The 17,945-nt window shown below is 47.4% G+C and overlaps 1 protein-coding gene across 2 annotated transcripts in view; it reads right to left on the bottom strand.

Moving 5' to 3' along the window:
* GRK3 (G protein-coupled receptor kinase 3) overlaps positions 1-17,129 on the bottom strand; it is a 58,579-nt gene extending 41,450 nt beyond the window's left edge. The window contains exons 1-2 of one of the 2 annotated variants that reach the window (XM_053993582.1): positions 16,744-17,129; positions 3,025-3,101 (exon numbers count right to left, since the gene is read on the bottom strand). In XM_053993582.1, the coding sequence (XP_053849557.1) occupies positions 3,025-3,101; positions 16,744-16,856 (190 nt within the window). In that variant the 5' untranslated portion in view covers positions 16,857-17,129. The remainder of the gene's footprint in view (positions 1-3,024; positions 3,102-16,743) is intronic. The other variant, XM_053993583.1, reaches the window with a different exon arrangement.
* Between the last annotated feature and the right edge of the window lie 816 nt (positions 17,130-17,945).

Genomic DNA, 17,945 nt, shown 5'->3' with positions numbered 1-17,945 from the left:
TTTGGGCCAACCTTTGGCAGTGGGACCAGGAAAGCACTGACCCTAAAACGATTTTAGGGCTCACTAAGAATAAACACTTGCAGGTGATGAGACCAGCACCATAATTAGACATATTCACAGGGAAACATCCACAGGAACAACGCCACACTGACATCAGAGCCCTTGTATCAGACAGCTGATCAAAGCCTGGGTTTACATTTGAAAGGATTCTGAAAAATAGGAAAAAAAAAAAAAATTAAAAAAAAAAAAAAAGAACAGTGACCTGGAGCTGAGAGGAAAAATCTAGGTCTGGGAAAAAAAAAGAAAAAAAATTAAAGAAACAAAACAGTTTGCCAAGGAAAGACTGGGGAGCTCGGTGCAGTTTTATAGTCAGTGTGTAAGGATAAAGCAGGGAGTGTAGAATGGCTCCTCAGCAAAACTATCACAGGAAAAACCAGGGATGATCCAGCAGAATTACTGGAGATCCAGGCTGATGGAGACTCCCCCCCACTCTGGCACAGCCAGGACCTGCCCTACCTGTGGTCTCACCACATCCCCCCAGCCAAAGAGACAAGGAGGTGAACAAAAAGGTGATTAGAGTTTTAATTACCTCCCCACACTTCTCACAGCCCTTTGCATAACGCTTGCCTAAAACTGCAGGTACTTTACCACAAGCAATTATGCTAATGTCTGGAAACAGAGCTAATTGAGTGGCAAAGAACACGCTAGAAAATGCAATCAAATTTAAATGAACAACCACAGTAAAGGAAATACTGTATTTTCCAGCGTGATGCAAAGTCTGCTGTTAAAAACAGTTGTGTTTAGCTTTAATATTTTTTAATTGCATTCTAAATCCTATTTTAGCTTCAGAATTAACTGAAACTCCTGCACAGCATTCACAGAACTGCTCCTCATTTCCAGGTAATCCAGGGCAAGTCCTGCTCTGACTGTACCCAGAGAGAGGAGGAGGAAACCTCTCCTCTGTGCACAGAAACTAAAATGTTAATGAAACTGGGCTCTAAAATTCCAGGTTTAATGGCTACTACCAACATGGGGAAAAAAAGAGAAAGATCTAATCCTTCCAAGGTTCCAGTTACCTAACTGTAATTGCTGTAACTAATCAAAATAACTGCAACAGTCCTCACTGTAACAGGTAATGAAAAGTATTCAATTACATAAATAGAAATATCCATTACATAGAAGATGGTCTGTTTGACTTCTCTTTTTATAGAGGAAAAAAAAATAAAAAAAGGACTTCTTCATTTCACTGCCCCAAAGAGACTCAGTTGAAGTCAGGCTGTGTTTGGTTGCTTAAAATTCTGCTTATTTTGCAACTGCCAGGCTACAGCAAGATATTAATGATTCAGCACAGGCACTGGAGCTGAAGCACACACTGAGGTGTCAGTACAAGCAAACAAGGTATCTGTGCATTTACATGGCAAAAGTTCTGGCCACAATAAAAAGTCATAGTTCTAAGCACAAGTACAGACCACACTCCAATTGCTGAAACACAGTGAAAGGTTCCCCAAGACTTCCAATGGCTCTGAGACTCATTAATGACACTCTGAGACACAGGAACACCAATTATTTTAATCTGGCAATACCTAAAACACCCACTCCAGTGAGCTGCACACTGCCAGGCAAGCAGGAAGGTTTTGGGGTATTTCTGCTCCAGCCAGAAGGGAGGCCAGCGAAAACTCAACCAGCCCAAAGATGCCCCCATTGCACCACTTTTCCTGGGAAAACAGGTACTTTGTTCACTACAGCCTCATTTCAGACAGGAATAAAACCACTGACCTCCTCAAGACTTCCCAGCCCATTCCCCATTTCCAAGACAGGAGCAGCTGTGCTATCCCAGCCAACTCACTCTTCAAATCTGCCAGACAAAGATCCCAAGAGCCCCTCACGAAATCCACTCCCTGCTTTATTACCCACACTACCACGAACATTTTAAATTTTATTCATATCCAATTTTTTTTTTTTCATTGAAACATTAAAGCTCTAGAAAATGGACTAACCTCATCATTTCTGCAACAGCTTTTCTGGTTTTGAATCATGTTCAACCTCACTTCTCCCTTCCACTGCCCACATCACACCCTATTTCAATACTTCCCTGTAGGTCAGATTTAACAGACTGCTCATTCCCACTGCTCTTTCCTGGACTTTTCCCAGCAGGTCCATGTATATTTTTTTAATCCACTGCCAGGATGGACACAGCATTCTGCCAGAAGAGGATTATTTCACATGCCTCACTGGCTACAACACTGATTTTATATTTAGTCGTGTGATCCAGCTGAGCCAACACAGCTCAGGGCTGGCTGTCACAGCCAAGTCCCTGCCCCAGGGTCCCCAGGCTGTGCCTGTGATTGCTGTGGCACAGGTGGAGAGGAAGGACACTGCTGGATTTCCCTGCATTCCCCCCCCTCCCCTGCTTTATGGAGTTTTTGTCCTTGTCACAGCAGAACACAGAGGCTCTTCACTGCACCATTCAGTTAATTGAAAACTGATCTCTGATGTTCCCATTCCCCAGATCCACCTTTCCATGGAATACTGATTAACTGCTCCATTTTCCCAGCACTTTCACCCCCTGCACACAGCACTTTCACCCAGGCTATGTCCCCCTGTGCTGTCAGCAAGAGCACCATGTCAGAGGGTCAAGACAACACATGTGGGATCTTTTCTCCTGCTCCCTTATCAACAGGCTCATTACCTCTGCAAAGAAAAAATAAGTTTAACTGATGTGACACATTACATTGTTGACAAGCCCATACCAAGTAATATCATTTTCTCCTCGATGTTTCCAAATAATTTAATTATTTTCCCTGTAGTTTTCCAGAACCTGAAGTTGAGAGATTGCCTTGCTTCGTCTTCCTCCCTTCCACAACATTTTATCTTCTTGAAGACCTTTGTTTCACTAAGTCCTGTCCAGTGTTCTTCAGACAATCTACAGCACTGACATCTCAGCAGGCACCACAGAGAAATGTAAAAACCAAACAGATCTTGAAAATATCTACACAAATAACATTTTATTGAGACATGACTTACCAATTTTCTGATGAAAGATCTTGTCGAAGGTTAATTCACCCCTTTCCTCGAGGTATTTCTGCATAACGCTGCGGATACTGAAAGAAAAAAAGGGGGGGAAAATAAAGAGGGGTTACTTGAAATTGCTTTTTTTAAACCTTTGAAGAAAAGTCAGGTGGAGCCCTGCCTGGCCTTGGGTGAGCTGATCCCTGGAACTTCCCAGGGGACACCTTGGTCACCACTTTATTCCTGTCTCAGGTTTAGCTTGCACAGTAAAATCACTGCACAAATCACCCCGAGCTAGCCACACAAGGAGCCAACAGCAGCTCCATTAGGCCTTGCTTGGCTGCAATGCACTTAACATCTACTTTGCCTAATTTATAATGTCACAATAACTCACTTAAACCACATTAACAAAGATTTCCTTTATTTGTCAAGTAACCTCAATATTCATTGTAATATAATGACCATAAAAATTTCATATGGGCAACAATACAAGAACATAAATCTTAAAATTAATGCAGGCCAGCAGTGCTGGGCCTTGGTAAAGCAACTCTATTGTCACAGTATCGAGCCAAAATTCCACCAGACTTTCTCTGTTTCCGATTTTAAAATCAATAATTGCCATACATGCTATTTATTACTATAATTACACTACTAATTATTTTAATTATACTATTTATTATTATAAAAATAACCTTGAACAAAGCACTCATGCTCTAAAACAAGGCCATTAAATATCACTAATATTTCTGCAGCAGCAAGACTGAGCAGCTAAGCCGTGCTGACCTCAGGGACATCGCCTCTCGTGTGCTCACAGGGACCCCATGATTAAAATTCTGAGAAGCCTCCCAAATACTGACAAACATCTCCCCCACAGAGGCAGGAAAGTATCCACACTCCTCTTCAGAGGAGCTGAAGCACGAAGCCTGAATGACTTGACCAGAAAAAAATCTATAATAAAGCCAAGGACTTTGCTGGAAGGCCCTAAACTCCCATGTAGGAAAATATCCTATTAATAGTTTTCTGTGTATCTCCAAGTCCCACATGGAACACGGATCTCTGAACAGTGTGATCCAAAGCAAGAGCTCTGGAGGCCAACCACCACATCAAGTCAGACAAGAACTGGGAGGGCTGAACACTGTTAATCAGGTTTGAGATGATAAATTATTCAGTGACGAACTTGCTGTTTATTTGTTCGTTAAGAACTGGGTCTGCCCTCTGTGTATTTTAACAATCTAAACAAAATGCTGATTTTAAATGAAGAGGGAGCAGTAAATAAGAGATCGTGGAACCACAGAATGGTTTGGATTGGAAGGGATCTTAAAGAATATCTTGTTCCACCCCCTGCCATGGGCAGGGACACCTTCCACCATCCCAGGTTGCTCCAAACCCCATCCAACCTGGTCTTGGACACTTCCAGGGATGGGACAGCCACAGCTGCTCTGTGCCACGGCCTCACCACCCTCTCAATTTCTTCCTAAAACCCAAGTCTTTTGCCAACCAGACCTTCCTCTCTTCCCTCTGTGCTTACAGAGGAGCCACTGGAGATGAACAAGCCTGGCAGGAGTTCCCAGGGCCCACAGCTCCCCCTCCTCCCCAGGCCCCTCGGCACCGTCCCGTTCCCACTGACCACCAGACCAGCAGTAACAGAATAAGCCTTTTTCATAATAATGCCATCAAGAAAGCTTTCCTCTGCTCCAACGAGCGCACTGCAAGAAATTACATCAACAGATCTTCAGTCTAGACAATGGGAGAAGATAATGAAAATTTAACGTGTGACTGAGGCGCCCAGGAAAACAGTGATTGTGTAAGGAGCAAACCTCTCCAGCACCTCCTCCTCTGCTGACATCCCGTACTTCTGGTCTGATGGATAACGTCAAAGGAACAAAATGTCTTTTGCAGCCACAGAAACTGAACAAATCTGTAAAATGATCGCAGGCTACAGGAGTCCGCGCTACATTCCAGCTCCTCAACACTCGCACTCCTTTAAAATCATTGCTACTTATCCATACAAATAAATAGGAATAAATGACATGGAGTGAATTATGACTATCCAGAATAATCACCTCCTAATTCTCACATGAAGTTCCAGGTAGAAATCCTCTAGAGTTCAATGAATTGAGGCAGAGTCCATGTATCCTTCAGAAGGATGGAAAATTTTAAAATGGAGCTTAGCACATTCCACTAACAGGAAGAAAGGTTCCCTCTCTGCTTTAGTCTATTGACTCATTAGTTGCCCTACACGTAAACAATCTGGGATTAAAAGCTGCATTTCACAGAAACACAGCCATTTCTGAAAAGCTTTCCCTGGCCAGAGATGCCATCAGCACAAACCACGCGCTAATGCAAGAAGTGGCCGTTTCTGCACGAGTTCATCTCAGTTCACAGCATGATCCACCTTAATAGCAGCACTCACAAGGAGCAGAAACAAAAGTTGGCTAAAAACAAAATCCAGGAAGACTTCAGAAACAAAAGCACATCCAACTGGACTGCAGCAAAACCTTTTGTTCATGTATTCTTTTCATTTCAAAGAGGAAGAAAACAGCAAAAAACAAAAAATTCAGGAACAATCCATTTACTATCCACATATCACAAGTCAACTGAAGTACATTTAGAGGAAGTCAAAGTCAGGCCTAAAATGTGGTGAGAAATGCAGCTTGGATGCTGGGTACCTCTTTCTGGACATCTTTATCTTCACTGAAAAGGTGGTCAAGCACTGGAAGGGACTGCTCAGATGGAGTCTGCATCCCTGGAAGTGTCCAAGGAACATCTGGACGTGGCACTCAGTGCTCTGGGCTGGGTGACAAGGTGGGGACCAGGCACTGGTTGGACTCGATGGTCCTGGAGGACTTTTCCAGACTCAGTGAATGTGGGATTCTGTAATTGCTGGTTTAACTGGGGGCACAGGGAAGCCCTTTGCCACTGGCCCCAGGGAGATGCCCAGCAGTGCCTGGGCATGGGCAGCTGGGTGCTCTTGCACTTTTGAGAGCCCCTGGGTGGAGCTGCCCCCAAAAAAGGACCTGAACAAACACCCCAGGCCTGCAGAGCAGGTTGGAGCAGACTGCCAGCCCCAAGCAGGCGGAAGATGACTTATCTGCATCCTTATCAAACCATAAACTCTGTGAGCAGCACAGGTCGCTCTAACCTGGTCAGCTCCTCCACCTGCCCAGAAAAGGGATTTATTTCAAGCACGAGCTGAACAGTCTGTTGAAAGGAGCTTCAAGCTGCATCTTGGAGCTCTAGTTACTTCAGCCTTGATCAAAGAAACCTGCTGAAAAGCAGCCTTCAAGGTTAAACTCCATTCTGGAATTAAACAGCTCTCCCTGTCTATGAGCAGCCTGGCACAGACAGCAGCAGCCGCAGTGCCAAGGTCGGCACAGGCGGAAAACGTCTACTTGAAAACGTGTCTGAAAAGCTCCGAAGAAAACACATTATGTCCTTTCTAACACAGAAAAGGCCACGTAAGGCAAGAGCATCTACAATCCTCCCTCTCAGACAAGTTCCAGCAGGAGCAGCAAAGCAGAAGGAGCCTTGGAGAGGAGCTCAGCCAAAGCCAGGACTTGTCCTTGGCTGCAGCACTGGACAACAACAGCCACTCCTGCTGTTCCCCCGGAACAGAGCAGTGACAGCCTGGGACTCCAAGGAGAAGCATGCCAAGCAGGAGAAATCAAACTTCTGCTGGTGTCTGAGTGTGTGTGTGTGTGCCCAAGGTTGGCCACTGGAACTGAGGAACTGACCACAGAGCAGCCAGAGCACAACCCCAATGGATGTGGGAATATGCCCAAACCAGGATTTACAGAGGAGAGGAAAACAATCAGCACTCGTTCTGATACTTCTGAGAAAGATGGAGAGGGACTTTTTCCAAGAGCATGTAGCAACAGGACAAGGGGGAATGATTTCAAACTGGCAAAGAGGAGGTTTAAATTAGATATTAGGAAATATTTCTTCTCTGTGAGAGTGCTGAGGCCCTGGCAGAGGGCTGGGGCTGCCCCATCCCTGGAAGTGCCCAAGGCCAGGCTGGATGGGGTTTGGAGCAACCTGGGATAGTGGAAGGTGTCTCTGCCCATGGCAAGGGGTGGAACTGGATGGGCTTTAAAGTCCTTTCCACCCAAACTATTCCATGTTTCTATAAAAGTTCTGCTATTCATTTCACAGAGATTTTGTCCCTGAAGTTCTTCTGAAAGTAACTCACACCTCAGAAAGGGAAAGGGCACAGAATGAGGCAATGGGGTGCATCCATATGTACAATACTCCTACTACTGGAACTAGGTCAAGAAGCTCCTTACTACTGGCCTTCCTACCACTGGATCTTAAAGGAGCTTTCAATTATTTATCACCAGAGCAGATGATTTTTTCTTGTAAATCAGTAAGAGTTCAGATTTGTGGGATGTTATCTGGTGTACTGGTGCACACATGCACACCACAGCTTGGAAAAACAACAGCCAGCATTGAAGAACCACACCTGCATTAAAAATGAGCCATTCCAGTCAGTAATATATTCTCCAATAGGCTGTAACAGAAACGGAAGAACAGAAAATCAAAATAAGAATGAAACAGCAGCTTCACAGACACTGAGAAGAGCTTACTTCAGGATTTAACTCTACCAACATTTCCTGTATTGTCAAGAGCAGGTCACAAACTTTATCTGCTCAGATCTCCAGTCTGTAAAATAAAGCTGGATTTATTTTTTCCCTCCTCTTTGTCATTAGAACAGGTACCATCCCTCTGCCACATGTGGTTCCTGTATCCAACAGCACATCATGTCCTGATGTCTCCTGGCATGTCCAAATTAATAATTATTTCAAGAAAATGCCAGATATTCATCAACTCCATGGCCTGTGCTTTGTCTGCCAAGGTTTAGCAGTGCCTATCCACTCTCTGCACTCCCAACATCCCATCTCCACATCACAGCCACCTTCATTTATTCCTGTGTCAGGGGTAATAAACACTGCACACTCACAAACCACCAAACCCATTTCATTCTGCTTCCTCTCAGACTGCACTCAGCTCAAAGTTCAGCAGAAGTCAATACTTCTCCAAATGACTGGGCTCTCAATGCTGTAAAAGCTGCCACACACGTGGTCACTGTGGTTCCAGCAGTTCGTGGGGCAAATTCCCAGCAGAGAAAGACAGAAAAGATCATTACACCATCTAAACTGATATATTTATGTATTACTTGTAAACTCACAGAATCACACTCAGTCTTGAAGGTCTTTACCAAGGCAAATCCTTCTGTGAGTCAGTTATTAATTAGTGCACATGCTTGGACTCATCACCTGACAAAGCAATGAGTTGACCCCAAACTTTGATTTCTCTCCATAACCACATCACACCACGCGCACACCCCACCTCCACGGGACTCTGCCATTTTCTGGCCCAACTTCACTCATTTCTGCCCCATTCTGTGCCCTCACACCCAGCCACTGCCAAGTCATTTCACTGCAGCAAACTAATGCTCTTAGAGCTGTCGTGGGTGATTAGCAACATATTTCACCCCAGAGCCCTGTGGGATGGAAGGGATTAGAGCTCAGCAACACCTGCCCACACCCCCTCCCATCCCTGCATCAGCAGCTTCACTTATGCAAATTATTTTAATGAAGAAAGTTTACGAGGAGGGAGCCAGAAGCAGGAGTTTTGTAGCTCCAACTTCACAAAACACCAGCCCCAAGATCCTTGAGGCATTATCAGCGCTGAAATCTGAAACTAATATAAAAGCTTCTAAGTACATGAATTTTGCAGGAATAATTACACCAAATTGCAGTGTCAAGGACTTGCCCTTCCACCAGATTGCTGCTGCTGAGAAATTACAAGAAAGGGAAATCAGAGCAAAATCACATCTCCTCGCTCTGACTGCAATTAAGGCATTCGCCAATCATAAATTACTTTTTTTTTTAAACAAACACAAAATTACTGAAGACGTGCCAATTTTTTCTAATCTTTCTCAATCTCAAATGTTTAGAACTTTCTTTGCAAGTAGCAAGTATAAACCTTGACTGAGAGACCAAGAACTACGGCCAACACTGACAGACGCCTCTGATTTATTTATTCATTTATAGGCTCAGGATGCAATTTTACAGAGATTTTAAATGTTTACTTCCACTATCCAAATCCATCATAAAGTTGCTAAAATTGGACCAAAGATCCTGCCCCAAAGGCCTCTGAACTGAAAGCATGACAGGGTCAACAAGTGCAATTCAAAGCACTGACAGAATGGCTCAGAGCCACCACAGCCTAAAGTGGGTTGTTTCTTTCTCTTTGTACAAGTGCATTTAAAAGGTTTAGCAATGCAAGATTGATCAAAAGTGAAAACTGGGATGAAATATTTGGCCTAAGAATCAAATCTTTCAAAGCTCTTTTAAACAACAAGTTAAAACTACAGGGATGTTCCTGTATTTTTGAACAATTAGGAAAATCTCGGGTAAAAATAAGCAAGCATCAAAACCTTAATAAAAAAAAAAAAAAAACAGAGGACTGATGCACAACACAGAATTGCTTCAAACATGAAAAGGAACAGAAGAGGATAAAGAAATGGGGAAGCCAGACTGAAGACTGGAAAAAAAACAGCAAATGATGAGAAGGCTCAAAAAGGAATGTCACTCTCAAAGCTGTGTCCCACTCCCATGGCTGTCCCAGCCATCCCTACTTGAGACATCAGGAGTAAAACACCCACACACGATTTGTCTTCTTTTAGTGGAGTTATAGGATTTTTTAGGTTGGAAAAGCCTTCAGAGACCATCGAGACCAACTCTTCCCACAGCAATGCCAAGGCCACCACTGACCCATGTCCCCAAGTGTCACATCCACATGGCTTTTAAATCCCTGCAGGGATGGAGACTCCACCAAATTTTAGGATCCTGAAACTCCAGGAATTTTGTTCCCTATTCCCAAATTTTGTGGTCCCAGGGTGGACTTTTGGGTGAATTCGGGGGTTTTTTTCCATTTAACTTTCACCATTCTCCTGCCATTTTTCCTCCGATTTTCGCCATTTTTCCACCTTTTCCCCCGAAATTTTTTTGGGAATTTTTGGGATCCTGAAATTCCAGGAATTTTGGGTCCCTTTTCCCAGATTTCATGATCCCAAGGTGGATTTTTGGGTGGATTTTGGTTCCTTTTCCCTCCAAACTTCACCATTTTTGGGCCCAACATCCACCTAAACCTCCCCTGATGCAACTTGAGGCCGTTTCCTCTGGGTGTCAACCGGATCCAGCTCCATTCACCACCACCCTCTGCACCCATCACTCCTCCACCAAAAGCTCAGTCTCACAGAGCATTTTCCCTGCTGAAACTGAGGCAGAAACACAACAAACAGCAGCCAAGGCACATCCCAGAGCTGTCACATGGAGGGCCCCTTGGGACAGGGGTGTCTTTCTCCAAGGTCTGAAGCACTGAGTGTTTCAATGGCTTCCCTGGAGCTTTTTAATTTCCCGGGAGGAGGCAGAAGCTGCCGGGAGCTCTTTGCTCATGTGCACCTTGAGCAGAGGTAGAACTCCCCCGAGCGCCCAGCAATTCCCAGCTGCCATGCCGAGATCCCGGCGAGGCTGCAGGAGCTGGGGGTGCAGCTGGTGCCTGTCTGCTGTCACACATCCCAGACTCGATCCCTAATGATGGCTTTGATCTGCGCAGCTCCACCAGATCCCGAAAAATCCGCCCTTTCCGCGGCTCCCTCCTCAGCAGGACACCACACATGCTGACAGCACAAATTCCTGGCATGCTGGAAGGGGGCTGAGGGGCTCTATGGTCCTTCAAATGCTTTCAAAAATCATTTTTTATTTCTGCAAGGCTGATTTATATAGGTGTTTAGTCAGTATTGGAATGATCTTTTTGGATAAGTATAGGGTGAAGTTCCCATGGAAAACAGCTGTATTTTCTAAGCTAGAAACTGCTGCTTTTGCACCAATTTAGTTCAATTAAATTCTGTTATTTGGTTTATGCACCTGGATCTGATGGCTCCTGATAGGCTTTCTACTAATTTTATTAATTACCAACAAAATAAAGCTATTATTGATAAGAAGATTAAACCAGGCCATTCCACATGATTTCACCAGAACAGAAACCAAAGGCTGCACACGCTGGTGTCCTGATGTTATAGTTCCAGTGTTGGTTGAAACCATTTAACACAGGAAGGTCTGGGCACTGAAAAGCCATCAGCTATAAAAGGATTAAGAGCTATAAAGTTCATTCATTTTACTGAAAAAAACATCTGGCAGGTCCACAGCCCCTGCACCAGATCCAACGAGTCCTTCACACCTGTAACACAACATCACACTACAGAAGCTTTCCCCAAAAACACATCAAGAAGCATCCCTCTGTTTTTAGCACAGGAACAGAAGGCTGCACACTGATCTCCCCCAGTTCACTGTTGATTTACCTTTTTTCTTACTTAAGGTAATGACACCCGAGGGAAGGTCTGTGCTGCAAAACATACGCTGCAATCCTACAGCATCCCCGGGGAGGAGTAATTGGAGCATCTCTCTGAAGGCCAGATCTCTCCTTCCTGTGCCCAGAGATGCTCCAAGCACCAGATGATCAGCAGCTGAGACAGTCGAGGGCCTCCACTGAAGCTCAGAAAATTCAGCTTCAATTCCTGCACCTGCCCCAGGTGCTACATGTGAACCAAGCTACATCAGGTGTTTCCTAACTGGCTCCTGATCTGTGCAATACAGATAATAACAAGCTGTCCTTCATCCAGACTCACATTCCTTATCTCTTAAAGCTCTGCAAAGGACTTTCATCCTCCTGTGCTTTCCTGTAGAGACCTGTCTGTTATCAGGGTATGGGACACTGCAGGTACAGTAAAAACTGAACTCCCAATAGGGAGAGTGAGCACCCAAACAGAGCCAAGAGCAGCACCCACAGCAAGCAGGAGCCCTCCCATACAGCCTCCTACACTGACAGGCCATAATCCATCCCCAGGCATGCATTTTTCCCAAGGAAGTGCTGTAGTACAAAGCTGACTTGAGATAAAAAGCAAGTACACATCGTCAGCAGCCCCAGCATTCTGTATGCACACCCAATTATTTTGAGAGAGCCATTTCTTACTGCCTTCACAACCACACACTTCTGCTGATGGCAAAGCAGGGAGGCAGAATTTCCAATCAAAATTTCACTACTCTGTCTCACCCTGAGCTAATCCACCAAAAATCACAAGTGTTCTGCCTTTCTTGTACTGTTTGTTCAGAAAAAAGCAAGGTTTTCCCTTTCCTCAAGCGGCTCCCAAGGAACCCTCACATGTGCCTTTTCACACTAGCAGTGCTAGATAGCAAGATAAACTTCAGTTTACTGATTTAAGCTTTGGATTTTGGATATCAGGAAGAATTTCTTCATGGAAAGGGTTGTCAGGCACTGATTGGAAGGGACTGCCCAGGAAGGTGCCCAAAACAGAACAGTTTTCTTGCAGCAACAAAGAAGCACCTAGAGAGACACAGAGGGCTGACACGGGCGGAACAGCAACAAAAATGAAAATTACACAAGCAATTGTCAGGAAAATGTTCCCAGAGACAGCAGGGTAAATGAATAAACACAACACGGAGGCGTTAAACAATGCCAGGGAAAACACCACCAAAGTCACCCAGACTGACAGCACAGACAGGGGAATGTGAGCCTGCCACTTGGAGATTCACAGAAGTTTCACAAGGTGCAAGAACTACCTGAAGGCCACCTCAAAGAATGAAGTGAAATCCACAGAAAGAGCAAAGTAAGGCCAAGAGCACAGAAATACAAAATCAGAAGCCAAGAGGGAACAGAGCAATGATGCTTAACCCTGAGCAGGAGATGTCGCTTGGATTTCAACAATATTCAGCACCAAAAGAAATCACAAACAGCTCAGGATAGGATTGGGAAGGCAAATTAACCTCTGTGTTTTCAACAAGCCTCCATCAGTGTTTTAACAATCCAGTTTGAATACTGGGTGAGAAAGCAAAGGGCACATCAACCACCTACGAGAAGCAGCTGGGTACCAGGGGCCAGAATTCATCCCTACAAGTGAAGTGAAGATGGGATGATAACTGAGAGAAAATGTCATGTTAAAAGCATGATTTTTAAGAAAAAAAGTGACTACAACATACTCCATTTTCCCCCAGCAGAACAAGATTCAGAGGAACACAGGAGACCAAAGAAAAAGATTGGGAGAAAAATCAGAATTAACTCGAAACAGAGGTAATTAGTGAAAGCAGGTTAGAAAAGGAGAGATGGGATGAGAAATATCTACAGCCTCAGGGAGAGAAGCCTGCACAGATGGATGCTGTGTTTTGTTACTATGCCCATGGTATTTGTATACCAAAAGCACCCAAAGCTTACGTGATGTTTATAGCAAGAAAGGTTTAATGTCAACTTTCCAGAGGCGCACACAAGAGGCTTCTGCAAACCCTGAGCCCTCTCCCATTTGTTACCTGATTTCTTGGACCATTTTTCTCAGCTTCACGTTACGCAAATCCTTTACTCAAACCAGAACAAGCTGCTGGCAAATAAAAACAGCTGTTCTATAGTGCTCTTCCACTCCCTCTGACCAAAATAAGGGAAATGTAAAATCTACATGGAAAAGTAAAAACCCTCAGCAGCCTGCTGAATAGCCAAAAAAAAAAATTCAGAGTGCAGTCATTTTACTCCTTTCCCACCAAAACTTAAGATATTTAGGAGCAATGCTGCAGAATAAGATTTAGGTTTCATATTTGTTCATATTTCCACAGAGCTGACTTCCTTCCCATTCCAGGCCTGATTTCAGCAGGATATTCTGCTTCTGACAGCCTTTCTGCCCACCCATGCGAATCTCCCTGAAAAACAGGCTTTTAGGAAACAATGTACAACAGAAAGATACCACAGCTCTTGGCAAGGCTCTTAGGAACGAAAGGAGGAAATGCAGAAGGGAAGGAAAAGCAGATGACAGAGGATGGAAGAAGGGTTGTTTTGTTTTGGTGCTTAAAAAAAAAAAAAAACAAAAACAAAAACACACTAATCCTCTTCCTTAGGCACTCCCGGCTCATTAGTGTTTTCTGTGCTTCCTCCCCAAACTGTGATATTTAACGATTTCAGGACAAAAGCAGTCTGAGGATAATTCAGGAAAACTCAGCAATAATCAGCCCTACGGCCAATAAACTCTTCACCCTCATAGTTTATTTGCTGCTAAGCCTTGGCCTGCAGCCTTGGAATTCATTCTGCCGGCACTACAGCTATTTCCTTGTAAACAGGAAGCCCCCTCAAATTTGCATTACAGTAAACTCATTTGCTTCATTTAGCCTCAGCCTTATCTGGGAAAGATAAAAGGGTGCCGACAGGTGTACTGGGCTTCAGCAAGGAGACAAGGGGTAAAACCTTTGTAATATTTCAAGAGGAAATAACGCCAGCACACAGGACCCGTCCCTGGGCTGTGGTTGCCCACCAGAGATAAACCAACACTTTCCTGTGAGCAGAGCACTGCAATAATGCAGGGACATTTATTCTCAAGCGTGGCTGTGATATTCCAGTGGCCTTCCTGCTCTCTGTCCCAGTGACAGCCAGGACTGACGGCGGGGATGGCTGCACACCCAACGTTACAGAGCCAGGCTTGTGCTCCTCCAAGGAGCTGCTCACACACACAGAAATAATGAATATCTGCAAAAATTGTTTGATTTCAAACAAGAGAGGACTCTGTGTGTTGTATTTTTTTACTGTTACTATATCAACCTGCCTTTAACCAGCCGATTTATGTCATTTTAAATGAATCACTTTGCCAGCGATACAGAATTTTTCAGTATACCCAGCACACCATGTCTGCTCTAATGAGAGGGATCAAAAAAAACCAGCCAGAAGCCAGCACAAAGATATCTGACACCAGAATAACGGTCACAATTTCCTACTGTATGAGGAAATCCCTGGTTTCAGTTAGAAGCTGAGAGGTTCAGTCATTTCGGGCACCCTAGAGCCGTTTGTGGTCCCGGGCTGAGGTAAGTCCCTGTTCTTGGCTATGTCCGTGTTTCCTTCCGCTCCTGTGCCGAGGGCCTGGCGTGTCCCTGTCCCACAGCACCACGTACAGCCCCAAACCTCTCCTCACTGAAGGTTTCTCACCTCCTGCAGAGCATCACACACCAGGGAGGGTGGCAAGCCACGCTTCTCCTTTAATATCTCGCGCCAACAGGTTCTTCCACAGGCAGCCCAAGGAGCGAGGCGCTTTGGCCACCGATCCTTTCACCTCCCCTGCAAAACTTCCTCTGGCACCCGGCTGCCTTTCCCACCTTGTGGAGCCAAACACAGGTGAACCATCTCTCCCAGCTCAGGGAAACCACCAAACACGCAAATCCTGGAGCAGGAGAGCAAAGCACAGCAGGTTCCTCAGGCCCCATGCTGTGCTTGCTACGAGGCTTCCGCCGCGCTGGGCGCGAGGGACGTCGGCGCAGGCAGCAGCTTCCAGCCTCTCCACAGGCACCAACCGTGCTGATATTTCTCGTGGCATTGGGAGGGCTCCTCCTGCCCTGCAACCCTCCACATCCCACCTTTCACCTGCCCACGAGGGTCACGTCCCTGCTGGGAACGGGGAGCAGCACCGCTGCACATCACCGAGGACAGCACTGACATCACCAGAGCACCGAGACACGTGAAGCCACCAGCACCCCCAGCAAAGCTGCACCTCGGGCTAACAGGGCACATGAAATGTCACGGATATTGTACGGCTTTTAAAGTGTAAACATGTACCACGAGAAAAGCAGGCACCTTTGTCTGTCCAGCAACATCATCCTCAACCAGACCTTAAACACAACAGCCAAACTTCATCACCTGAGGTCTCACTGCCCCTGCAAGGGGGATAAACATGGGCTGGGCATCCTTCACCTTCCCCCGCTCTGCAGCCTCCCAGCATTCCAGCAGAAAGGCAGGAAAACGAGTGAAGAAGTGGGAAGAGGGCTCCAGCGATCCCTGGCTCACAGCAGACAGCTAGGCTAGGCCACCAGCAGGCTTCCAAACTGCCTACACATTCTGCAGTAAAATTTGGTTTAGATTTTTCCTGTTGCAGTATTCTGTTTCCTGCCTGAATCTTCATTTAATATATATATATATATACACATACACACACACAGAGAGCCATGAAAAAAAAAGGAAAAGCTTCGTTTTAATTTCAGCAATAAATAAGCGATGCTCAGGTGATTTTATAACAAACACATAACCACGGGGAAAGGCTGTTTTTGCAGAAGAAAAGCTGCTTTTAGCACCAAGCCCCATGCATGCAACCTGGGCAGTGCCAGGGCACCCGTCTGCTCCCGCGGTGGGACCGGGGAAGGTCGGGGCGACGGAGCCCAGACCTGCACCGGCACCTCTGCTCCGTGAGCTGCCTGCTAAGGGCGACCTCCGGCCCCGTCCTCCTCCCGCATCCCCTGTCAAAACCCCATGAAGCATCACCAAAAAATCGCTCTGCAGAGCAGCACGGCCAGAGCGGCTCCGTTCGGTGCTACCGACTGCTTTGGACGGAATTCCTCACCCGCCGGACGGAGCACCGGGCTGCGGATCCACAAACCCCCGAGCTGCGGGGGTTCGTCCCTGCAGGGACCGGCGTCCCCCCTTCACCCGCCGAGGGACCCCGCACAAGTTGTGGCAAATAAACACAAGCATTCAACACATCCAGCACCTCCAGCACACCCAGCCCGGCCCCGCGCTCGCCAAGGCCGGCCCCGGTGCCGGCGGAGGCCGCGGGGGCACGGCCGGACCGTTATGTCCGGCGCGGGGAGGGCGGCGGGGGCCGGGCCGGGGCCGGGGCCGCGGCGGGGCGGGCGGTACCTGGGCTCGGGCAGGGTGATCTTCTTGCTGGCCCTGGCCGCCGGGGTGCTCTTGCTCTTCTCCATCGCCATCAGGTAGCTGACATCGGCCAGCACCGCCTCCAGGTCCGCCATGTTCCCGCTCCGCCGCCGGGCTGCAGATGGAGGCTCCGCCGGGGCAGCCGCCCCCGAGGCGGGGGTTGGCGGCGGGCGGCGGCGGCTCCGCCGGTACGGCCGAGCGGCTCCCGGTGCGCGTGTGCGGAGCGCGGTGGGGGACGGGGGGGGGGGGCCGCTCCCGCCTCCCGCCCTGCGCCCCGAGCGGGCGGGCGGGCGGCAGGAGGGACGGACGGACGGACGGCAGAGGGAGGGAGGAAAAGAGGCAGGGAAGGAAGGAGGGAGCCCCCGCCGCGCCCCCCCTCAGCGCCCGCCCGCCCCCGCCGGGCCCATGGCGGCGGCCGGTCCGCCCCCGCCGCTCGCAGCCTGCGCGGCCCCCGCGGCCCCGGGCCCGCCGCCGGCAGCGCGCGCGGCCATGGGCGGGCGGACCGGGCTGCCCCGCGGCGCCGCCGAAAATCCGGACATGGATCGGCGGCGGCCGGAGCGGGGACGGCACCCGCGGGGTCCGCCAGCACGGACAGGGCCGGGGGCGGGGGGGGCCGCTCTGGCACAGAAGCCGCGGCTGCCCCTGGATCCCTGGAAGCGCCAGGCTGGATGGGGCTTGGAGCAGGCTGGCGTAGTAGAAGGTGTCCCTGCCCGTGGCTAGGGGCGGGATGGGAATTTAAGGTTCTTTCGACCCGAACTTCTGTGGGATGCCACGGTTCCACGAAAGGGGAACCGCCAGAGCCAGCTCCAGCCGCGGAGCGCTGAGCTGCCTGCAAGCCTCGGCGCCCAGTTGGCCGCATAAATTCGGAATTAATTTCCTCATAATTTATTAAAACGCGTGCGTAACAAAAACAGGATACAAATAAATGCATCTGGTGTGACACCCCATCGTTGCTCGTTGAACCGCTTGCTGGCAAATAATGATGCAAAACAAGGCACCCAGGTGTCCTCAGGCTCTGAGCAGAGCTCGTGTTCCTCCTTCAAGTAGTAGTAGCTCCACTGCAGCCAAGCAGATATGCAGATTTTAAGTGCTTTCTTTTCTGAATTTCGTCAAATATGTCATAAATAATTGGCTCAATGAAAGGCTAAGTCAATGACAAGTCTGAAGTTTGAAACTCAGCGTGT

This window comes from Vidua macroura, chromosome 18, assembly GCF_024509145.1.
Source record: "Vidua macroura isolate BioBank_ID:100142 chromosome 18, ASM2450914v1, whole genome shotgun sequence".
Taxonomy (NCBI): Eukaryota; Metazoa; Chordata; class Aves; order Passeriformes; family Viduidae; genus Vidua; species Vidua macroura.
Note: the sequence above shows the minus strand (reverse complement) of the source record. Positions and strands in the feature narration are given on the sequence as shown.